The sequence below is a fragment of the Pseudorca crassidens genome, chromosome 2 (genome assembly GCF_039906515.1).
Source record: "Pseudorca crassidens isolate mPseCra1 chromosome 2, mPseCra1.hap1, whole genome shotgun sequence".
NCBI lineage: Eukaryota > Metazoa > Chordata > Mammalia > Artiodactyla > Delphinidae > Pseudorca > Pseudorca crassidens.
Genome location: NC_090297.1, coordinates 28,081,301 through 28,107,787, shown reverse-complemented (window position 1 = coordinate 28,107,787; position 26,487 = coordinate 28,081,301). Strand labels below are relative to the sequence as shown.

At 36.9% G+C, this 26,487-nt stretch overlaps 1 protein-coding gene and 1 pseudogene across 10 annotated transcripts in view; one reads left to right on the top strand and one right to left on the bottom strand.

The window, feature by feature from the left end:
- Positions 1–26,487, bottom strand: part of ZMYM4 (zinc finger MYM-type containing 4) — a 175,188-nt gene that overhangs the window by 84,847 nt on the left and 63,854 nt on the right. For 9 of the 10 annotated variants that reach the window (XM_067725440.1, XM_067725441.1, XM_067725446.1 and 6 more), the window contains one exon: positions 17,017–17,062. The exons of the other annotated variant lie outside the window; for it this stretch is intronic. In XM_067725440.1, the coding sequence (XP_067581541.1) occupies positions 17,017–17,062 (46 nt within the window). The remainder of the gene's footprint in view (positions 1–17,016; positions 17,063–26,487) is intronic. 10 annotated transcript variants of the gene reach the window in all.
- On the top strand, positions 25,942–26,054 carry LOC137220384 (U2 spliceosomal RNA; annotated as a pseudogene).

Here is a 26,487-nt window from a genome sequence, read left to right as displayed (position 1 = left end):
CCCGTATTAGGGAAGTTTTCAACTATAATCTCTTCAAATATTTTCTCAGTCCCTTTCTTTTTCTCTTCTTCTGGGACCCCTATAATTCGAATGTTGGTGCATTTAATGTTGTCCCAGAGGTCTCTGAGACTGTCCTCAATTCTGTTCATTCTTTTTTCTTTATTCTGCTCTGCAGTAGTTATCTCCACTATTTTATCTTCCAGGTCACTTATCCATTGTTTTGTCTCAGTTATTCTGCTATTGATTCCTTCTAGAGAATTTTTAATTTCATTTATTGTGTTGTTCATCATTGTTTGTTTGCTCTTTAGTTCTTCTAGGTCCTTGTTAAACGTTTCTTGTATTTTCTCAATTCTATTTCCAAGATTTTGGATCATCTTTACTATCATTACTCTGAATTCTTTTTCATGTAGACTGCCTATTTCCTCTTCATTTATTTGGTCTGGTGGGTTTTTACCTTGCTCCTTCAACTGCTGTGTGTATCTCTGTCTTCTTATTTTGCTTAACTTACTGTGTTTGGGGTCCCCCTTTCACAGGCTGCAGGTTTGTAGTTCCCATTGTTTTTGGTGTCTGCCCCCAGTGGCTAAGGTTGGTTCAGTGGGTTGTGTAGGCTTCCTGGTGGAGGGGACTAGTGCCTGTGTTGTGGTGGATGGCTGAATCTTGTCTTTCTGGTGGGCAGGACCATGTCCGGCAGTATGTTTTGGGGTGTCTGTGACCTTATTATGATTTTAGGCAGGCTCTCTGCTAATGGGTGGGGTTGTGTTCCTGTCTTGCTAGTTGTTTGGCATAGGGTTTCCAGCACTCTAGTTTGCTGGTCACTGAGTGGAGCTGGGTCTTAGCACTGAGATGGAGATCTCTGGGAGAGCTTTCACCGTTTGATATTACATGGAGCCAGGAGGTCTCTGGTAGACCAATGTCCTGAACTCAGCTCTCCCACCTCAGACGCACAGGCCTGACACCTGGCCGGAGCACCAAGACCCTGTCAGCCACACGGCTGCTAGTGTTGGAGGGTCTCCTGCAGAGGTGGGGGGTGGCTGTGGCCCAATGCGGGGACAAGGACACTGGCAGCAGAAGTTCTGGGAGGTACTCCTTGGCATGAGCCCTCCCGGAATCTGCCATTAGTCCCACCAAAGACTCTCTAGGCCCTAAATTTCTTAAATACTTGTAAAATCTATAGACTGAAAACTACAAAGGTTATTTAGAAATTTAATAATTTAGAAATTATTTACAGATTTAAAGAACTAAATAAATTCAGAATTATGTCATGCTCATGGATATATTTAAGATGTCAATTCTCCTCCGAATTAATCTACAGATTTAATGCAATTCCAATAGAACTCCCAATGGCTTATCTGTATATTGATACACTTACATGTTGATTCTATGTATAAATGCAAAGGACTTGAATAGACAAAGCAATTTTTTTTAAGAACAGAGTTGGATGACTTATAGTAACTTGTTTTTAAGTCTGTAATTATTTCAAAGTTAAAGTTAAAATAAAAATGATTTCAGCTGTAAAAAGGAACGAAATGGGATCATTTGTAGACACATGGATGGACCTGGAGACTGTCATACAGAGTGAAGTAAGTCAGAAAGAAAACGGTATTGTATATTAACGCATATATGTGGAATCTAGAGCAATGGTACAGATGAACCTGTTTGCAAGGCAGAAATAGAGACACAGACGGAGAGAACAAACGTATGGACATGAAGGGGGGAAAGGAGAGTGGAATGAATTGCAAGACTGGGTTTGACATACATATACTAATATGTATAAAATAGATAAATAATGAGAACCTGCTGTATAGCATAGGGAACTCCACTTCACTGTACAGTAGAAACTAATACAACATTGTAAAACAAATATACCCCAATTTTTTTAAATTTAAAAATAAATAAAAATGATTTCAAGATACAGTATATTTTTATCTGTAAATTATATTTCAGCAAATTTAGTTTTTTAAAATTTCATTTACAATAGCACAAGAAGTTTTAAATATACAGGGATAACAAAATATGCATAAGACCTGTACTTGAAAACTACAAAACATTGCTTAAAGGAAAGAAGAGCTAAATAAATTGAAAGACACATCATATATATGAATTGGAAGACCACTAGTATTTAGATAGAAATTCTCCCCAAACTCATTTATAGATCCAACACAATCCCAATCACAAACCCAGGAAGATTTTTTTATAGAAAATGACAAGGTGCTTCTAAGAAATTCCATGAAAATGCAAAAGATCTGGAATAGCAAAAACAACTTTGAAAAAAAATTACTTAGAATATCTCATTTAATATAAAACCAAAGTAATTAAGACAGTGAGGTACTGACTTAAGGAAAGGCATACAGATCCTTGGAACAGACTGAGTCTCGAAATAAATTCAAATATACAGATCAACTGATTTTCAACAAAAATACCAAGGTAAATCAATCAGAAAGAACAATCTTTTCAATAAATGTTGCTAATACAACTAGATATCCATATGCAAAAATTATTTATTTTGACTCTTAAATAACACTATACACAAAAGCTATCTTGAAATGGATAATAAACCTAGTCATAAAAACTAAGGCTAGGGACTTCCCTGGTGGTCCAGTGGTAAAGAATCCGCTTTCCAATGCAGGGGATGTGGATTTGATCCTTGGTGAGGGAACTAAGATCCAACACGCCACGGGGCAACTAAGCCCATGTGCCGCAACTACTTAGCTCCTGCACCTCAATGAGAGAGCCTGCGTACTGCAAACTACAGAGCCCATGCGCCCTGGAGCCTGAGCACCACAACTAGAGAGAGAAAACCCACGCACCAAAACAAAGAGCCCCCGCTGCAACAAAAGATCTCGCATGCCTCAATGAAGACCCCACTTGCTGCAACTAAGACCTGACACAGCCAAAAAAGAAAAAGAAAGAAAGAAAGAAAGAAAATAAATTAAAAAATAACAAAGAAATAAAATAAAAACTAAAAGGTAAGGTTAAAACTATTAAGTTTCTAGGAATAAGTACATGAACATATTCTTGATCTTGCAATAGGTCTTCTAGTCAGAATACAATAAATATAGCCCACAAAAATATAATAATTAAAAAATGGAACTTCATCAAAATTAAAACTTGTGCTTTTCAAAGGACACTACTGAGATAATGAAAAGGTCAGCCACAGAATACATGGATGGATGGATGAATGAATGGGTGGGTGGATGCATAGATATGGAAAGAGCTATACAGATACAGATGGATGGAGATAGAGATATCCACATCTATTTCTAATGATCTATAAAACAGAAGATTTGTATCCAGAATATGTAAAAAACCCTTACAACTTAATAATAGAAAAGAAAAACTCACAAATTTTTAAAAGGGGCAAAGATCTGAACAGACACTTTACAAAAGAACATTTTAAGAATGGCCAATATGGGCTTCCCTGGTGGCGCAGTCGTTAAGAATCTGCCTGCCAATGGAGGGGACACAGGTTCAAGCCCCGGCCCGGGAAGATCCCACCTGCTGCGTAGCAACTAATCCCGTGCACCACAACTACTGAGCCTGAGCTCTAGAGCCCACAAGCCACAACTACTGAAGCCTGCCTGCCTAGAGCCCATGTTCTACAACAAGAGAAGTCACGACAATGAGAAGACCGCGCACCGCAATGAAGAGTAGCCCCTGCTCACTGCAACTAGAGAAAGCCCGCACACAGCAACGAAGACCCGACACAGCCCAAAATAAATAAATTGATATTAAAAAAAGAATGGCCAATACACACACTGAAAAGATATTCAAAATTATTAGTCAGCAGGGAAACGCAAATTAAAACCACAATGAGTTGCCACTATCGTTCCCATTTTTAAAAAAAACTATAATTCAAAAGACAAAGACCACTTAAATGAAATGAACAAATTACTTGAAAAACACAATTTACCAAATCTGACACAAGATTAAATATAAACTATAAATAATCCTGTATCTATTTGAAAATTTGAATTCATAATTTACAAACTCACACCAAGAAATCTCCAAGCCAAGATGGTTTTATTGGTGAATCCTATAAAACATTTCATAAAGCTGTAACTCCAATTGTACACAAAGTCTGTTAGAAAAATCCTTAATGAAATATTAGCAAATTGATCCCAGTAATTTTTTAAATACTAACATTCTTCACCCATTCCTCAATGTAAAATGGGAATAATAATTTTTAAAAATGTAATAAAGCCTTAGCAAATGTGACAGTAACCTACAATAATTATCCCTAAATGATTATGAGAACCACTTAACTGGACTCAAAAATTAGTCAAAAGTGACAACTACCTTGATTATTACTTACAATAAAATCCTGAGGTTTGGCAAAAACATTAAATACATAATTTGAGTAGTCACTGGGATAAAGAAATAAAATATTTTTAGTTGATACAGTTTTATGACTGGAAAACTAGGCTCAAATTTTAAAAGACTATTAGATTTAATAAGGAAATTAAGTAAAATAATAGACTGTTCTTGTAATAAGAACATAGAAATGAAAAAAACTCCATTTGCAAAGTTCAAATGATACGAGAAAAGCACAATACATATTACTTGTAAGCAACTATAAAATTTAAGTAAACGGCATAAACCAAAATCTGTATAAGATGTAGTCTGCTCCTGAATAGAAAAATATAGTAAACTACTGATTCTCCCTAAAAAGTAACATATAAAGGTATGCATTTTCAATTAGAATTCCAACAGACTATTTTTGGATCTTCAATACAATCACATTAAAATTCAGTGGATGAACAGCCTAAAGAAAAGCTTTAAAATAACAGAAATTAAAACTAAGACATTGGCTTGACATAGCAGATAAATGTCTATACCTCAAAGCGAAAAAATATTTCTTATAATAATATATACTAATAATAAAATCAATGACAATAGTATAGAATTAAATATTTACTGTAAACATTAACATGTAAATATATAAATACAGACTTTAACAGAAATACAGAAAAAGATTCCCTTATATATAAAACTTAAATATACCTCATAGTGCCAATTCGGTTCACTGATAAAAATATTAACTATTAAGAGGAAAAGATAAATTTTTAACATGTCAGCACAATCAGCTACTCATCTGAAGAAAGCGGACCCCAATCTTATCCTAAATCCAAAAATAAATATCAAACTAAGACTTAAATGCTAAAATATAAAATCTTCCAAGATAATCCATTATAGATTATAAAATTTTATTGAAAAGCATTAAAGATTTAAATAAATGAAAAGACACACGAAGTTCATAGATAGAACGACTCACTATCATAAACATGCCAATTCTCTCTCAGGTGATCTATAGACTCAAAGACAATCCCATCAAAATTTTGCGCTTATTTGATTTTGTTTTGTTAGTGACTTGGCAAGATATTTCTAAAATGAACAGTAGGAAGAACAGGTGAAACATTCCTGAAGAAAACTTTTCAAGAATGTCAACCATCAGGTTATCAAGACTTATTATAAAGTAAATTAATTAAAAGAACATGGCACAGAAATAAACAAAACGTCCATTGGAGAATGTGGAGAAAAAGCCCATAGGTATACACTACAGAGTAGCTTTTCAGGTAACTATGTAAAGGAAATAGTATTTCATAAATGGTGGTGAGACAATTTGTTAGTATTATGGAAAGAAATAAAATTAGTTCCCTAAGCCAAACCATGAAACAGTTGATTCTATGATAAAGTAAAACCAATGAACATTTTAGGAAATAATATGTAAGATCTTTCTGACCTCAACCTAGAAAAGGTTTACCTAAATAAAATTAAAAAAAAAAAAGAAAATCAAACCATAAAGGAAAAGACTGATACATTTATTATCATTCAAATAAATTAAAATTAATTTCTGCTTATGCAAAGTATTATAAAGATAAATCATGAGTTAGGAAATTTTATTTTCAATATCTATAACTGACAAGTTTATTCTTCAGGATATTTAGAGAACAACAATGCAGTTAAGAAAAGACCTCAATGTAGTTTTGATTTGCATTTCTCTAATGATTAATGCAAATCAAAACTACAATGAGATATCATCTCACACCAGTCAGAATAGCCATCATCAAAAAATCTACAAACAATAAATGCTGGAGAGGGTGTGGAGAAAAGGGAACACTCTTGCACTGCTGGTGGGAACGTGAATTGGTACAGCCACTAAGGAGAACAGTATGGAGGTTCCTTAAAAAACTACAAATAGAACTACATATGACCCAGCAATCCCACTACTGGGCATATACCCTGAGAAAACCATAATTCAAAAAGAGTCCTGTACCAAAATGTTCATTGCAGCTCTATTTACAATAGCCCAGAGATGGAAACAACCTAAGTGCCCATCATCGCATGAATGGATAAAGAAGATATGGCACATATATACAATGGAATATTACTCAGCCATAAAAATAAACAAAATTGAGCTATTTGTAATGAGGTGGATAGACCTAGAGTCTGTCATACAGAGTGAAGTAAGTCAGAAAGAGAAAGACAAATACCGTATGCTAACACATATATATGGAATTTAAGAAAAAAAAATGTCATGAAGAACCTAGGGGTAAGACAGGAATAAAGATACAGACCTACTAGAGAATGGACTTGAGGATATGGGGAGGGGGAAGGGTAAGCTGTGACAAAGCGAGAGAGAGACATGGACATATATACACTACCAAACGTAAGGTAGATAGCTAGTGGGAAGCAGCCGCATAGCACAGGGAGATCAGCTCGGTGCTTTGTGACCGCCTGGAGGGATAGGATAGGGAGGGTTGGAGGGAGGGAGACGCAAGAGGGAAGAGATATGGGAACATATGTATAACTGATTCACTTTGTTATAAAGCAGAAACTAACACACCATTGTAAAGCAATTATACTCCAATAAAGATGTAAAAAAAAAGAAAAGACCAACAACCCAATAGCAAGTGGGCAACAGATTTTGCAAGTGGGCAACAGATTTTGCAAAAGAATCAGAAATGGCCAAAACACATGAAAAAATGTTCAACTAAATTACTAATCAGGAAAACATAAATTTTAAAAAGTGAATTCCATGTTATACCTGCTATAATTACAAAGTTTAAAAGTCTGATAATATCAAGTGTTGGCCAAATGCATAGTGACCAAAACTCTAAACAATGGTAGAATTATAAATGGATGAAACTACTGAAAAAATTGAGCTTTGCATTTCTAGTAAGTTGAGAATGTACACATCCAATGCCTGAGCAATCACTTTCCATATACACCCTAGAGCAGGGGTAGGTAAATTGTGTCTGCATGCTAAATCCAGAAGCCACCTGTGCTGTATTCGTATAACCCATGAGCTAAGAATGGTTTTAACATTTTTAAGTGGTTAAAAAAAAATTAAAAGAAAGATATTTCTTGACACCTGAAAATTACACTAAATTCAGTATTCAGTGCCGATAAAGTTTAATTGGAAACAAACACACTAATCCCTTCTTATACTGTCTATGACTGCTTTCATGCTAAAAAGTCAGAGCTGAATGCTGCAACAGAGAAAGCATACCTATAAAGCCTAAAATATTTACTATCTGGTCTTTTAGAGAAAAAGTTTGACAATTCCTGTCCTAAAGAAATATATTCTAAACTTGTTTTTGACAGACTCACCACAAGAAATAGATTTCACATTGAACTCCATACATGGTACTTTCTTGTATGAATCAGAAAACATGCAAGGATGTTCGTAGAGGAAAGATTTGTAATGGAAAAACTAGAAACATCAAGAAGTATTGGATCGGCCAAAAGGTTCGTCATTTTCTGTAGGATGGCTCTAGTAGGATTTAACTGTCTTTAAACTTCATTCAAAACAATTTTGTTAGGTTGTATTGTGACAGCTGTCTTATCAGCGAGTACTTAAAAAAAAAACATCAAAATTGGTAAACTTTTGTGCAGCCATTTTAATACTGAAGATGGAAGCAAGAAAGCAACATTTCCGGCATATTATGCTTTATTATTTCAAGAAAGGTAAAAACGCAACTGAAACACACAAAAAAGATTTGTGCAGTATATGGAGAAGGTGCTGTGACTGACTGAACGTGTCAAAAGTGGTTTGCAAAGTTTCGTGCTGAAGATTTGTTGCTGGGCAATGCTCCACAGTCAAGTAGACCAGTTGAAGTTGACAGTGATCAAATCGAGACATTAAGTGAGAACAGTCAACGCTATACCACATGGGAGATAGCCAACATACTCAAAATATACAAATCAAGTGTTGAAAATCATTTACACCAGCTTGGTTATGTTAATCGCTTTGATGTTTGCGTCCCAAGTAAATCAAGCAAAAAAAACCTTCTTGACTGTATTTCCGCGTGCGATTCTCTACTTACACGTAAGGAAAACATTCATTTTTAAAACAAATTGTGACAGGTGATGAAAAATGGATACTGTACAATAATGTGGAATGGAAGAGACTGTGGGGCAAGCCACAGAAGAAATGAACCGCCACCAACCACACCAAATGCCGGTCTTCATCCCAAGAAGGTGATGTTGTGTATATGGTGGGACTGGAAGGGAGTCCTCTATTATGAGCTCCTCCTGAAAAACCAAACCATTAATTCCAACAAGTACTGTTCCCAATTAGACCAACTGAAAGCAGCATTCGACTAAAAGCATCCAGAATTAGTCAACAGAAAATGCATAATCTTCCATCAGGATACTACAAGACTGCATGTTTCTTTGATGACCAGGCAAAAACTGTTAAAGCTTGGCCAGGAAGTTCTGATTCATCTGCCGTATTCAGCAGACATTGCACCTTCAAATTTCCATTTATTTCAGTCTTTTCAAAATTCTCTTAGTGGAAAAAATTTCAATCCCCTGGAAGACTGTTAAAAGGCACCTGAAACAGCTCTTTGCTCAAAGATAAAAAGTCTTGGGAAGATGGAATTACGCAGTTGCCTGAAAAATGATAGAAGTGGAACAAAAGGGTGAATACGTTGCTCAATAAAGTTCTTGGTGAAAATGAAAAATGTGCCTTTTATTTTTACGTAGAAACCAAAGGAACGGGCTTCCCTGGTGGCGCAGTGGTTGAGAGTCCGCCTGCCGATGCAGGAGACATGGGTTCGTGCCCCGGTCCGGGAAGATCCCAGGTGCCGCAGAGTGGCTGGGCCCGTGAGCCATGGCCGTTGAGCCTGCGTGTCCAGAGCCCGTGCTCCGCAACGGGAGAGGCCACAACAGTGAGAGGCCCGCATACCAGAAAAAAAAAAAAAAAACCAAAGGAACTTTTTGGCCAACCCAATATATATACACTAAAATAGATTTTGAAATTTTGATATATTTTAAACATAAGACCTAAAAGTATAAAACTCCTAAAAGAAAACATAGGGAAAAACCTTCATGACACTGGATTAGGCAATGATTTCTTGGACATGACACCAAAAACACAGGCAACAAAAGCAAAAATAAACAAATGGGACTACCTACATCAAATTTTTAAAACTTCTGGATGTCAAAAGAAACAACCAACAGAGTGAAAAGGTAACACATGGAATGGAAGCAAGTATTTGCAAATCATACATCTGACGGGGGTAATATCCAGAATATATAAAGAACTCTTACAAATCAACAATAAGAAAAAAAACAAATAACCCAATTCAAAACTGGCGAAAGGACTTGGAAAAAGACATTTCTCCAAGAAGACAAATGGCCAACAAGCATATCAAAAGATGCTCAACATTACTAATCATTAGAGAAATGCTAATCAAAACTACAATGAGATATCACCTCATACCCATTAGGATGGTTACGATCAAAAACACAGAAAGTGACAAGTGTTGACAAGGATGTGGAGAAACTGGAATCCCTGTGTTAGTGCGAATGTAAAATGGTGCCACCGCTCCTGAAAACAGTATGGCAAGTCCTCAAAAAAAATGAAAACAGAATTACCATATGAACAAGCAATCCCATTTCTGGGTATATATCCAAGACAAATGAAAGCAGAATCATGAAGAGATATTTGCTCGCCATGTTCAGTGCAGCATCATTCACAAAAACCAAGAGGCAGAAGCAATCCAAATGCCCATCAACAGGTGAATGGATAAACAAAATGTGGTACTACCCATACAGCGGAATATTATTCAGCCTTAAAAAGGAAGGAGGGCTTCCCTGGTGGTGCAGTGGTTGAGAGTCCGCCTGCCGATGCAGGGGACACGGGTCCGTGCCCCGGTCTGGGAAGATCCCACATGCCACGGAGCGGTTGGGCCAGTGAGCCATAGCTGCTGAGCCTGCGTGTCCAGAGCCTGTGCTCCGCAGCGGGAGAGGCTACAACAGTGAGAGGCCCGCATACCGCAAAAGAAAAAAAGGGGGAAGGACATCCCAATACATGTTACAACATGTATAAACCTTAAGAGGGGAGGGAAATTTTGTTCAATGGATACAGAAATTTCAGTTTTGCAAGATAAAATAGTTCTACAGATTTGTTGCATAAAAACGTGAATGTACTTAATATTATGGAACTATACACTTAAAAATGATTAAGATGGTAAATTTTTACATTATGTGGGTTTTTTTACCACAATTTAAAATGAATAAATGAAAATTATGGGCTTCCCTGGTGGTGCAGTGGTTGAGAATCTGCCTGCTAATGCAGGGGACACAGGTTTGAGCCCTGGTCTGGGAGGATCCCACATGCCGTGGAGCAACTAGGCCCGTGAGCCACAACTACTGAGCCTGTGCGTCTGGAGCCTGTGCTCCGCAACAAGAGAGGCCATGATAGTGAGAGGCCCGCGCGCCGCGATGAAGAGTGGCCCCCACTTGCCACAACTAGAGAAAGCCCTCGTACAGAAACGAAGACCCAACACAGCAAAAATTAATTAATTAATTAATAAACTCCTACCCCCAACATCTTCTTTTAAAAAAAAAAAATATAATGTTTATATAATGAATTACTATACATCAGTGATGAATGAATGAGAGCTAAATGATCAGTACAGACAAATCTCAAGAATATACAATAAGGGACTTCCCTGGTGGCGCAGTGGTTAAGAATCCGCCTGCCAATGCAGGGGACACGGGTTTGAGCCCTGGTCCGGGAAGATCCCACATGGCTCAGAGCAGCTAAGCCCGTGCACCACAACTACTGAGCCCGTGTGCCACAACTACTGAAGCCTAGGCGCCTAGAGCCCATTCTCTGCAACAAGAGAAGCCACTGTAATGAGAAGCCCATGCACCATAACGAAGAGCAGCCCCCACTCGCCACAACTAGAGAAAAACCACGCACAGCAATGAAGACCCAATGCAGCCAAAAATAAAATTATTTAATTTTAAGAAAAAGAATATACAATGATAAAACAAAGTGGTAACATATACAGTATGATTAAAAAATACAGAGTTCATAAATAAGCAAAACTAAACAATATATTGATCAACAATGAAAATGTGGTTAAAAACTATAAGAAAAGCAAGGAAAAATGGCAATAAATACATACTTATCAATAATTACTGTAAATGTCACTGGACTAAAAGCTCCGATCAAAAGCATAGAGTGACTGATTGGATAATAAAACAAGAACGTAAAATATGCTGCCTACAAGAGAGTCGCTTTAGGGCAAAAGACATGAATGGATTGAAAGTGAGGGGATGGAAAAAGATATTTCACGCAAATGTAAATGACAAGAAAGTGGGGACAGCAACACTCGTATCAAATAAAATGGACTTTAAAACAAAGAGTATAAAAAAAGGCAAAGAAGGACACTATATAATGATAAAAGGATCGATACAAAAAGAGGATATTACACTCATTAACATAAATGCACCTAATATAGAAGCACCCAAACACATAAAATACTAACAGACATAAGAGGAGAAACTGACGGGAACACAATAATAGATTTAACAACCCCACTCACATCAACGGACAGATTTTCCAGACAGAAAACTAATAAGGCAACACAGACTCTAAATGACACAACAGAACAGTTAGACTGAATTGATATCTATAGGACACTATAGCCAAAACAAACAGAACACACATTCTCTTCGAGAGCGCGTGAAACACTCTCAAGGATAGACCACAGTCTGTGGCCCAAAACAAGCCTCAACAAATTTAAAAGGACAGAAATTATTTCAAGCATCTTCTCTGACCACAAAGGCATGAAACTAGAAATCAACCACAGAGAGAAAAGCAAGAAAAAAAAACGATTACAGGGCTTCCCTGGTGGCGCAGTGGTTAAGAGTCCACCTGCCAATGCAGGGGACATGGGTTCGTGCCCGGTCCGGGAAGATCCCACATGCCGCGGAGCAGCTGGGCCCGTTAGCCACGGCCGCTCAGCCTGCGCATCCAGAGCCTGTGCTCCGCAACGGGAGAGGCCACAATGGTGAGAGTCCCACGTACCACAAAAAAAAAAAAAAAAGATTACATGGAGACTAAACAACATGCTACTAAAAAACTAATGGGTCAACAATGAAATCAAACAGGAAATTAAAAAATACCTCGAGATAAATGACAATGAAAACAAAACCATATAAAATCTATGGGATGCAACAAAAGCAGATCTAAGAGGGAAGTTCACAGAGATACAGGCCTTCCTCAAAAAAGAAGAAAAATCTCAAATAAGCAACCTAACCTACCACCTACAATAATGAGAAAAAGAAGAACAAACAAAACTTAATGTCAGAAGAAGGAAGGAAATAATAAAAATCAGAGAGGAAATAGAGACTTTTTTAAAAAATCAATAAAACCAAGAGCTGATTTTCTGAAAGGATAAACAAAATTGACAAATCACTGGCCAGGATCACTAGGGAGAAAAGAGAGAAAAGCCAAATAAACAAAATAAGAAATGAAAGAGGAGAAACAACCAATACAGCAGAAACTCAAAAAATCCTAAGGAATTACTATGAACAGTTATATGCCAATAAAATATACAACCTAGAAGAAACAGACAAGTTCCTAGAAACATACAGCCTGCCAAAACTGAATCAAGAAGAAACAGATAATTTGAACAGACCAATCACTAGAAGTGAAACAGAACTTGTAATAAAAAACAAAGAAACAAAACCCTCCTTGCAAACAAAATCCAGGACCATAAGGCTTCACTGGGTAATTCTACCAAATATACATAGAAGAACTCATACTTATACTTCTACAACTCTTCCAAAGGATTGAAGAGGAGGGTCATGATTGAAGAGGAGGGTCAATGACTCCCGCATTCATTCTATGAAGCCACCTACACCCTAATACCAAAACCAGACAAAGAAAATACAAGAAGAGAAAATTACAGGCCAATATCTTTGAATGAAAACAGGTGCAAAAATCCTCAACAAAATATTAGCAAACAGAATCCAACAACACATAAGGATTATACAACATGATCAACTTGGATTTATTCCAGGGTCACAGGGATAGTTCAACATATGCAAAGCAATCAATGTGATACATCACATCAACAAAAGACAAAAACCAACAGATACAGAAAAAGCATTTGATAAAATTCAACATCCATTCATGATAAAAACTCTCACCAAAATGGGTATAGAGGGAACATATCTCAACATAATAAAAGCCATTTATGACAAACCCACAGTCAATACAGCACTCAGTGGTGAAAACCTGAAAGCCTTCCTGCTAAATTCTGGAACAACACAAGGATGCCCAATCTCACTGCTTCTATTCAAACATAATATTGGAAGTCCTAGCCACAGAAATCAGACAAGAAAAAGAAAATGTATCCAAATTGGAAGGCAAGAGGTAAAATTGTCATTGTACACAGATGACACAATACTCTATATAGAAAACCCTAAAGACTCCACACAAAAACTATCAGAACTAATAAATGCATTCAGCAAGGTAAAAGGATACAAGCTTAATGTAAAGATATCTGTTGCATTTCTTTACGCTAACAATGAAATCTTAAAAAGAAAGCTTAAAAAAAAATCCCATTTAAAATCACATCAGAAAAAAAAAAAAAAATCACATCAGGTGACATGACACTATACATAGAGAATCTTAAAAATGCCACCAAAAAACTACTGGAGCTAACCGATGAATTTCATAAAGTAGCAGGATACAAAATTAATGCACAGAAATCTCTTTTACCAATTATTCCTTTATTTCTACCAAATAACAATTATAATTCAAAACCTGTGATTCTAGTGAACTAGGGGGCAATTCAGAAATTAACACAACATTGTAAATCAACTATACTTCAATAAAAATTTTTTTAATTTCTCTGTTCTATTTTTTCTTATATTTATTTGGCTGCGCCAGGTCTTAGTTGCGGCATGCAAAATCTTCGTGGCCACATGCAGGATCTTTTTTAGTTGTGGCATGTGGGATCTTGAGCTGCACATGTGAACTCTTAGTTTCGGCATGCGGGATCTAGTTCCCTGACCAGGGATGGAACCCGGACCCCTGCATTGGTAGCACGGAGTCTTAATCACTGGACCACCAGGGAAGTCCCTCTCTATTCTATCTGAACTTCTTTCAAACTTCACATAAAGTGGCAATGGTTAAGGGAACATGAATTAGGGTAATGCACCGTATAACAGTCACTTCCACTATCACCATGTTATCTTGAATAATCCACAGCACAAATCCTCCAAATGATGAACTAGAAGTTGGACAGCCCTACTCTCTCTTTTGATTTGCATAAAATACTGAAGGCTTTTTTCTTTTAAATCCCTTTCACCGAAAACACTACATATTTGTAAAATCAATTCAGCTTTTTCATGTTTAAACCAAATTTCCCAAAGTCCTCACTGATGGAGTTACATTCTATCAGTTTATGCGTCCCAACAATTAGCAGACACTATAGTCTGCTGAAAGTTTCAGAAGGACTGTGCCTAGAAGGGCCGAACTTGATCTATAAAACCAAATACGTGAAGCCGCACGTCCTGGTGGTCTTGGGCAATGAACATATGGTAAGTCTGGTATTACACAAAACATTTTGATGCACTTGCCTGAGAAACAGTGAATTTCCTTTTTTCTGTACATCGACATCAAGACAAAATGGTAGGCCTCAAATGACCATCTTTGGAATCAAGCACTTCCTGAATACCATCTGTGTAGCAGTCTGCCCTTATCTCTCCTGAATAGGTGTCTGTGTTCCTGAGTTCCCTTCACGGAGGGAGGCCAGTCTCCTCTTCCAAGCTAGTCACTTCTCTGCCTTCAACAGCCCCTTAATTATAAACTACCAGAAAGGGGGAGATAAAGGTAATCTTTACCACACCATTTGCACTTAACATTTGGTATAAAATCCCCTGCTTGTAAATCTCCAGCCTAAAAATGTTTGCAGGGATGAAGCAAAAAAAGCACCAGGCACCAGAAACATAAACCCCAAATGTTGTGTGTACAGACCCATTGTATAGCAGCTTGGTTACTGCCTTAAGATTTCTGCTACCGCTTTAAGATTGTTGTTACTGCAACATCTTTAACAAATAAAGCATCAGATTAAAACCATCATTAGAAAGCTATTTGATTAATTTCTATTACTAGTATACAGGCTTGAGCAAAGGCATATCCAGAAGCAGGAAATCAAAATTTATTTGCTAAAAGTGAGACATAATGGCTGAGGGATACCTTCTAACAGCCCCATGTTTTACTTTTTGATCTGTTACCCCTGACCACAGATGACTGGTTCAAAGATAAACATCGGATGCAAGCTGGCCCAATCATAATCTTCTTCCTAGGAACTTAAAATCTAAAATGGATAAAAATAACGACTAAAAGTCATTGGAGCATAACTGCTTTCTGGCAGTACTAGAGACAACAGGCCCACAATCACATTAGACTGAGTTCCCTGGGGGAAATTTGTTCTTTACCTCCTCCTTAAATTCTGTGAAATCCCCCAATATACTTCTGAAGTGTTTTTCTGGATAAGTGAGCAAGAGTCTATTTTTCTTGCTTAAATGCAACAGAAAGGATATTCAATAACTAAACCCAACGAGGATCAGGAGAGCTAGTTACTTCTCAACATGTAGTCTGAAAACTGTTATCACTCAAAAAATATAAACAAACTAATTCCAAAGAGAAAGAAGGTACTCACAGATCCTTCTGGTGAAAGTAAACAAAAAACAAAAGAAATGAACATTCTCCTTGACTCAGGAATTCTAGATGATAAAATTTATCCTTCATAAACAACTGCATGAACATCCTTTGATGATTCATCAATTCTATTGTTAGATTCACTAAACTTATTGAGGTAATCATTTCACGATGTATGTAAGTCAAAACAGTATGTCAATTATATGTCAATAAAACTGGAAGAAAAAGTCTATCCTTAGAATTTATCCTACAAAAACACTTCAGCAAGTAGACAAAGATGTGTATAGAAATGCATACTTAATATTGTTTATAATAGTAAAAAGTTGAAAATAATACACACACATGTAAAAGAGGAATCTGATTAACTTATAGTACAGCCATACAATAAAATACTGAGTACCCACTAGAAAGGATGCAATAGGTCCATATCCACTGACACAGAATATATCTAGGCAGTTGTATGAAAAAAGCAAGAACAACATTCACAGGATACATAAATCCCCTCCCATCACATAGAGATATACATTTACATTCATAGAAAAAAGTCTGGAAAGATATATATTACATGTTTAAAACTGATTCTCCTTGGAGAATGGTAAAGGCTTTTATTTTCTGCTTTATTCATTTTTGTATTATAAGATAGAATGTATTACTTTTATAATCTAAGAAACAAAGTTTCTTTTAAGAAAACCATATAACAATGGAAAAAATATGAAGAGAAAATTAAGAGACCCTGTAAACAAAGTAGAAACCTTTACTGAGTGATAAGTTCAATATGATCCACACACACACAAAGCATGGCTATATTTCAACATTAATAACCATGAGAATAAAATATTTAAAGAAAAGAGTAAGATTCTTACAATTCAGATTAACTTTATTAAAATACTAACAAAGTGTGATAAGATCTAAACTTAAATCAAATTGGACCATCACATTAATTAGCCCTAACTAATCACTATTACAGATTAATGTTTTCTCTAGACATATTTATTATCTAGCTAAAGACATGATTGGTTTCTTTCTAGAACGGTACTTACAGTTCTCTACAATTTCATCAAAAACTGCACCAGTTTTCTGCTCAAACTGAAAAAGCAAAAAAGAAAAAGTAACATTATTATCATATCCTTCATTCATACCCTTTAGTGTCCCTCCTTGCTCTCCTTAGAGCTGTAATCTTCAACCCAAAGTATATGAATTCACAACAACATGAACAAAAACACCACCAAACAGAGTAAAGTAAAATTCAGAATGAATAAAACGGGTTCTCAGGCCAAAGCCCGCAACCCAAAAATGAAGACATAAATACATACCCTCACTATAAAAAAGCTACTTATTTTATTTTTTTAAGGTTTTTTTAAAAAACTGAAGTATAGGGCTTCCCTGGTGGCGCAGTGGTTGAGAGTCCGCCTGCCGATGCAGGGGACACGGGTTCGTGCCCTGGTCCGGGAAGATCCCACATGCCGCGGAGCAGCTGGGCCCGTGAGCCATGGCCGCTGAGCCTGCGTGTTTGGAGCCTGTGCTCCGCAACGGGAGAGACCACAACAGTGAGAGGCCCGCGTACCGCAAAAAAAAAAAAAAAACTGAAGTATAGTTGGTTTACAAGGTTTCAGGTGTACAAAAAAGTGATTCAAAAAAGCTACTTATTTTTCAAAAATCACTTTCCTATCACAAAATACAGAGGATCATATACTTTTGTAATAATAATAATAAAAAACACAGCCAACACTTACTGAGAACTTACTAACAACACTTATTATTAAGAACTATGTAAAACTTCTAATCAAAACTGAACAGAACAGGGCTTCCCGGGTGGCGCATTGGTTAAGAATCTGCCTGCCAATGCAGGGGACACGGGTTCAAGCCCTGGTCCGTGAAGATGCCACATGCTGCGGAGCAACTAAGCCCGTGTGCCACAACTACTGAGCCTGTGCACTAGAGCCTGCAAGCCAGAACTACTGAGCCCATGCGCCACAACTACTGAGCCTACACTCTAGAGCCCGTGCTCTGCAACAAGAGAAGCCACTGCAATGAGAAGCCCACGCACCCAACGAAGAGTAGCCCCTGCTTGAGGCAACTAAAGAAAGCCCGCGTGCAGCACTGAAGACCCAACACAACCAAAATTAATTAATTAAAAAAATAATAACTAAACAGAACAACCAGCATCAATAGGTTTTGCTCTTAGGCTAAAGCCAGAAGTCTGCTGCTCTTTAATATTTATTTATTTTTTGGCTGCGTCGGGTCTTAGTTGCAGCACGCGGGATCTTTCGTTGTGGCACTCGGGCTCTTAATTGCGGTGCGCAGGCTTAGTTGCCCTGTGGAATGTGGGATCTTAGTTTCCTGACCAGGGATCAAATCAGTGTCCCCTGCATTGCAAGATAGATTCTTAACCACTGGACCACCAGGGAAGTCCCTCTGCTTCTCTTTAAATGAAAGTAAGCCATATTACAGGAATGGTTCCTTTTTGAGTATGTTAGGGCCCAAGACAGAAGCAGAGCCAAGTCTGACGTAATTTCAGGCCTTTAAAACAGACATGGGGGGAAAAAAGTAAAGCAGCGGCAACTCCACCCAGAAGCTAATAAAGACACTACTAGTATGTTTCACTCCTAGTCTTCAAAGGTCTCCTCACTTTGGCAAGTTTGAGCATTCCAATCTCCTGCTTCTCTACCTACTACTCATCAATGAGGCAAAAACAGAAACAAGTCAGCTTTGTGATAAACCTTGCCTACTAAGCTAGAGTGAAATCTCCCCATTCAAGGGAAAAACTTCAGGGAAAAAGAACTACCTACGTAACTACAGATGAAACACAACACGACAGCTAGCTAACACTCATAAATGTGAACAGACAACCAAGGATCCCAGGTTTCTGAAAGAAATTAACTATGGGAAAGAGAAGGCTCAAGGTGAATTAACAGAATAACCACTCCAGAAGGAAACAATTTACAGAAAACGAACTTCTAAAAAATATTTTAAGTGGTATCTGAGATATCTGAGAGGCTACTGATACAAAAAACTAAACATCAGAAAATATTTAGATGGGCCATGAAAAGGAGACATGAGAAAATATTTGGAAACAAGAAAATGGCAGCAAAAATAAAAATCTTACTGGCCAAGCTAACGACAGAGTTCTCAATCAGTTTCCAAAAAACAAAAAGTCAAAGAGTTGGAAGATACTTTATATGAAAACATGGAAGATTAAACGATTAGGTGTAACAGAAATCTCAAAGGCAAATCCAAAGAAGAGAACAATAGACAGGTGAAATAATAGAAGAAAATTTCCCTGAACTAAATAAATTAATATTTGAGATTGAATGGGTCCACCAAATAACAAAGAGAAAGTGAAAAAAAAGATACATCCTGGTGAAATGTCAGAGTTTCCAAAAGCAAACAAAAAGAGAAAATAAAAAATTATAGTGCAGGTGATTCATTAAACACATTTAACATAACTGAATTCAATGATATGAACACTGAAAAGGAAAGCAAAGAAAAGAAATTGTAAAGGTTATTCTACCTACCATTCCACTCAATGAGCTATGTTCTAGAATAAAAGGGAAATGGGAGATGTGACTGCAAGCCAAAGAATGAAAGCACTTGTCTACACTGAAAGGTATCCGAGGGTGGTACGACGAATTGGAAGATTGGGATTGACATATATACACTATTGATACTACATATAAAATAGGTAACTAATAAGAACCTACTGTACAGCTCAGGGAATTCTACTCAGTCCTCGGTGGTGACCTAAATGGGAAGGAAATCCAAAAAAGAGGGGATATATGTATATGTATAGCTGATTCATTTTGCTGTACAGTAGAAACACAACATTGTAAAGCAATTATACTCCAATAAAATTTTTAAAAATAAAGTAAAATATGTAAGAAAAAAAGAAAGAAGGGGATCCAAGTGTTTGAAGATAATGCTCTTTTTCTACAATACTGCCTTTCTTTTTTCTGGTGATGAAAATGTTCTAACGTTGATGTGGCTGCACAACTGTGAAAATACAGCTACTGAATTATGCACTTTAAATGGGTGAACTGCATGACATATGAATTACATCTCTATTAAGCTGTTTTAAAAACACATTGAGAAAAATACTTCTATAAAGTTTAGGTATTAAAAACCAAAAGGCACTACTGAAACAAGATTAACAGGGAGTTGTTATGTGGGCATATACCAGTATTTTTTAAAGAATAATTTTTAAAATATACATTCAAATGTGTTAAATAAATAATATGTTTAATACAATGAAGTCCCTCAAGTACAATTTCCTGTGTGATGAGGTTACCTCATTTTAGTGCTAACTCTTTATGTATTTGAACTTCTTGATAAGGCAGAGCATCAATTAGGGGAGAGTCTGTCTTTGACTCATTTTGATTTTGTTGTTGTTTTTTTCTTCTTTAAAAATCCTTTTTATTTTATATTGGAGTATAGTTGATTTACAATGTTGTGTTAGTTTCAGGTGTACAGCAAAGTGACTCAGTTATACATATACACATATCTATTCTTTTTCAAATTCTTTTCCCATATAGGTTACTACAGAGTATTGAGTAGAGTTCCCTGTGCTATACAATAGGTCCTTGTTGATTATTTTATATATAGTAGTATGTATGTTAATCCCAACCTCCTAATTTATCCCTCCCACCCACCTTTCCCCTTTGGTAACCTTAAATTTGTTTTTGAAGTCTGTGAGTCTCTTTCTGTTTTGCAAATAAGTTTATTTGTTTCATTCTTTTTGTTTCCACATATAAGTGATATCATATGATATTTATCTTTGACTTACTTCACTTAGTAAGATAATCTCTAGGTCCATCCATGTTGCTGCAAATGGCATTATTTCATTCTTTTTTAAAATGGCTGAGTTATATTCCACTGTATATATGTACATCTTCTTTATCCATTCATCTGTTGATGGTCATTTAGGTTGCTTCCATGTCTTGGCTATTGTAGATAGTACTGCAGTGAACATTGGGGTGCATGTATATTTTCAAATTATTGGTTTTTTCCAGATACATGCCCAGGAGTGGGACTGCTGGATCATATGATAGCTCTATTTTTAGGTTTTTAAGGAACCTCCATACTGTTCTCCATAGTGGCTGTACCAATTTACATTCCCACCAACAGTGTAGCAGGGTTCCCTTTTCTCCACACCCTCTCCAGAATTTATCATTTGTAGACTTTTTGAGGACGGCCATTCTGACTGGTGTGAGGTGATACTTCATTGTAGCTTTGATTCACATTTCTCTAATAATTAGTGTCGTTGAGCATCTTTTCATGTGCCTGTTGGCCATGTATATGTCTTCTTTGGAGAAATGTCTATTGAGATCTTCTGCCCATTTTTTGATTGGGTTGTGTGTTTTTTTGAGTTTTTATTTGTTTTAATTCAAACCTGCTGGTGACTACTCACTTAACATTGCCCAAGCAGGTCACACTAACATCACTCTCAATTATGGACTCCATCAGGACTCCAGAACACCTGCTTGGCCTATAATCTAACCAATGGGGTGTCAACAAATGTACAAGTAATAAGACTTAGCTTTGTTACAATATAGTGATTTCGCTAAATATGTTTGGGTGCTTCTTGTCCAGCCTGTATATTTATAAATAAGAAATTAGATACAAATAGTAATTTAGCTTTGAAATTAATGTACTACTCATCGCTCAAGTTTCATGAAAGATTTAATTGGACTTAAAAGCAAAGCTGACTTCAGGACTTCCCTGGTGGCGCAGTGGATGAGACTCCGAGCTCCCAACGCAGGGAACTGGATCCCACATGCATGCCGCAACTGAGTTCACATGCCACAACTGAGTTCACATGCCACAACTGAGGACCCCACATGCCGCAACTAAGGAGCCCTGGAGCCACAACTGAGGGGCCCATTTGCCACAACTAAGACTTGGTGCAACCAAATAAGTAAATATTTTTTTAAAAATCCATAATAAATATTTTGTATGGGCAAGGATTTTCTCAGTACTACAAAACTTAAAATTAAAAAAATAAATGAATATAGATATTAATTTAGGACAAAAAATTACCGGTTCATTTTTAGTTATCAAAATAGTCTCATAGGTTCTACCCATTCAAAACATATAACTGTTCATATTTAAACTTATAAAATAAATAACTTTAAGGTTTTTACTTTCAAATTTCCTTACCCACAAAATATATATATAGTGATACTTACACTTCCCAGGATTGTTAGGATGATTAAATGAAAAGCATTTAGCATGGTACTTAGCAAAGTAAATATACAGTAAATGTAAGCAATATGATTACACTAATAAAAGATATCTTCCCTTGTTTTAAAAATTAGGGTTCATTACAACATTTCACTTGTAAAAATGTGTCCACTGCTTAAAATAAAAGGAAAGCACTGGGCAAATGTTTCAGCCCTCTGTATTTCAAAAATTAAGCATTGGGGATAAACTATATTTTTACTTAAAAAACAGAACACTGAAGTTCCCTAACCCTGGAGGAATTAAAAATCCCAATATACTGTGAATTGATAAACACCACCCACAGCCACCTGCAGAAAAAAAATTAAACATTTAAAAAATCACAGTTAGAGGGAATCCCCTGGCTGTCCAGTGGTTAGGACTCTGCGCTTCCACTGCAGGGGGCCCGGGTTCGATCTCTGGTCAGGGAACTAATCCCACGTGCCACGTGGTGTGGCCAAAAAAAAAAAAAAAATCACAGTTAGAAATTTATTGGGACTTCCCTGGTGGTCCAGTGGTAAAGAGTTCACTTTCCAATGCAGGGGACGGAGGTTCAATCCCTGGTTGGGGAACTAAGATCCCACATGCCATGGGGCAACTAAGCCCACATGCCACAACTACTGAGCCCACATGCCTCAACTACAGAGCCCGCATGCTGCAAACTACAGAGCCCACGTGCCACAACTAGACAGAGAAAACTCACACACCACACCTAGACAGAAGCCCACGCACCGCAATGAAGATCCCCCATGCCGCAACTAAGACCCAATGCAGCCAAGAATAAAATAATTTTTTTAAAAAAAGAAACTTATTGGATCCTAAACCAATAATTTTTATTTTATTTTAAAAAAGTTAATTTGGGCTTCCCTGGTGGCGCAGTGGTTGAGAGTCCGCCCGCCGATGCAGGGGACACGGGTTCATGCCCCGGTCCAGGAAGATCCCACATGCTGCGGAGCGGCTAGGCCCGTGAGCCATGGCCGTTGAGCCTGCGCGTCTCCGCAACGGGAGAGGCCACAACAGTGAGAGGTCCGCGTAACGCAAAAAAAAAAAAAGTTACTTTTCTCTTTGATCCTCCATACAACTTCACAAATTCCCTGGACATAATTGCTAGAATGCCTAAGTACCATAAACACTTTTCTCAAACTGGTTTTAATATCTGTAACAATTTGAGAGTTTATATGATAAATTTATTCAATGAAAACTAAACAATAGACCAATAGCTATAAAACAGTTGAGGGAGCTGAAGGTGGATTTTTCAATGATTAAGCAGATACTGAAAACTATCAAATGTGCTTCAGCCTCTTCTTCTCTAAAACCTACTCTTTTCACCTTTTTTCATTTTAGTAGTAGCCCCAACACCCTGGAAGTCAAACAAGAACTCTCAAAACTTTTCATCCATTCTCTTCAACTGATCAGTAGTAAGACTATCAGTTATATTTCCAACACATCTTAGGGTTTTAGATAAACCACTACTCTCCATGATGAGCTAACCTATACAGGAGGTCAGGAGAGACAAAGAAACACTGTTCTGTAATTTAAGATCTGAAGGATGACTAAGAATTAAAACAGGTGAAAAGATGGGAGAGAAAGTTCAAGAAAAGAACAGCAAATGTAAAGGTTCTTAGCAGGAGATAAAATAGAGAATTCAAAATTCAGAAAGACTAGGTGGATAAGAATTCTGGCAGTAAAGCAGGTCAGCACTGTAAAATAAAGCTGATGACAAATCATGGGCCAAACACTGGACATTCTTCATAGACAGGGTGACCACATATTCCAGTTAGCCAAAAGCATCTCAGCTTAGGCCTATCATCCCCATGTAATTGTTAATGTGCTCCCTTTCACTCTCAAAAGTGTCTCAGTTTGGGACTTCCTTGGCAGTCCAGTAGTTAAGACTCCCCGCTTCCAATGCAGGGGGCGCAGGTTTTGATCCCTGGTCGGGGAACAAGGATCTGGCATGCCACAGGGTGCAGCCAAAAAAATAAAAGCAAAGAAAAAAACGTCTCAGTTTGGTCACCCTAAGTATTAGTCATGTTTAGACACTGGACTTTATCCTAAGAAAAAAAAATGAAGGAGATGGCAAGAAGGAAGATTCGTGCTCCGAAAATTACTCTATGGAGTAAGGTTATTTCTTACTCCTACCCAAAGTTCTCATCATACCATTCTCATATTGTTTTCCTTCTACTGGGAATGACTTCTATCTGATAAAATTCCAATGCTACTGCTGGGTTTTTTTGTTGTTTTTTTTTTCTCCCGCGCCGCGCAGCTTGCAGGATCTTAGTTACCCAACCAGGGATTTAATCGGAGCCACTAGCAGTGGAAGTGTGGAGTTCTAACCACTGGACCACCAGGGAATTCTCTCCAGTGCTTCTTTAAAATACAGCTCTTCAATAAGGCCTTTTCTGATAACCCATTTAGAATTCTTGACTCCTTCTCTGTAGCACTTGATTCACATTTCATTTACAGTCACTTATGGCACAGTTAACTTATGTATGTGTCAGTATCACTTTCTAGATAAATCTTTTTTATCGTGGGATACCTATAGGCCATAACACATTGTGTTGTATCATCTCTCAGTATCTTTTATATAAAGTGAATATCACAACTTTGCATTTCTCATTATTTGTTATGCAAAACCTTCAAGGGGCCCTAAGAAAAAAGAGTTCTGTGATCAGATATTTTTTCCAAATATAATATTATAGAACTTTTCCACCATTTGGCATGGAGTTTTATTCACCATCCTCAATTTGGTAGGAAAAAGATGTTATCTCATTTAAATTTGCATTTTGCTGTTTTATTTACATTTAATTGCTTTCATTTTCATAATTTTGAAGCATCTTTCCATATAGTTATTAACCATTTGTGATTATCATTTCTATCAACTGCCTGATTACAGAATTTTTTAGATTACCTGATGCAATGGTTCACAAACCATAATGATTAGTGGTCAATACTTAGCAAGAACCTTACCCTGTGTCTGGTCTTTTTCAAGCACTTTACATGACTTAATTCAATTTAACCTCCTCAAAATCTCATCAAGTAAGTACTGTTAACACCTCTATTTTGTAGGTGAAGAAATGGAGGTACTGAGAGTTTAAAAGTACACACACATAGCGCTGTGAAAAAGGCTCCCCAGAAAAAAGCCCAAACTTCTGACCCTCCACAGTCTGGCCCTACTTCCTCTACTGCTTCATCTTTTCCTGCCTTCATATACCCATTACATCCCCATTCCCAAAGCAAATACTCTAGCTAATGACCTACAGCTCACCCAATCCATCACGTAGTTTCATCTCTCTAGACCACTGTGCAGTGTTTAAGCTTCTCCAGTCTTAAAATCAATAGCTAATGTCTAAACTAAAGTTACAACTCTTTAACGATGCCATAATCTCACATAATCCACAAACATCCAACCTCCTGAACAAGGCAGAATTCACAACTCTTTCCCAGCTCTACACCTACAGATGCGTCAATGACAGCAACTATAAAAACTTTACTCCCAAGTTGGGGATTCTATAAGAAATCAAGTACCCATCCACATCTCTGAAGCTGTATCATGAAATATCCCATCGACAGGGGTTATATAAACCTGGAGTTGTAACCCCATTTTGGAGACTATCTAAAAAAGGAACAATAAACACTGTCTACACAAAAGCCTTTAAAGTTATACAAAAAGTAAAAATAGTTTCTTTCAACAGAACCTAAATGAAATCAAGACTCATAAAGAATTAGAGATTCTACATTTTTCAAAGCAGGGAATCACTTCTCGGCCTTTCGGCTAAGATCAAGTGTAGTATCTGTTCTTACCAGTTCAAAGCAGGAAGAAAGTTAAAGTATATTCTAGTCTAGAGAGATCTGTGTCTGTCCCATACTGCTGTAAGCCTAGCACCTACAACAACAATGCCTAACATACAGAAGATCAATAAATGTTTGCTGAACAAAAGAATTACTTTTACTAGTTAATAAGTATTTAAAACTCATTTTATATTAAAAACTTAAACATCCTCAGTTTACTTTAAAATTTGCAAGAATCACAAAAATTAAGCAGGAGCATCAAATAGTTTTTATGCTTGCAACAGACCACTCCAAATTAAATGTCCAGTCCTCTTCCCTCAACCCCACAATTGTAATGCTAGTCTTTTTTCCCTATTGCTACTCCAATTCAAACATCCTTTACTTAAAGCTTCAAATTTATTCATATTGATAATCTTTATAATCATTTATCAACTTGGAAAATATAACAAATTTCTTATGGGAAAAACATACTTTTTATACAGGAAGTGCTCACTTTGCACTGTAGTACA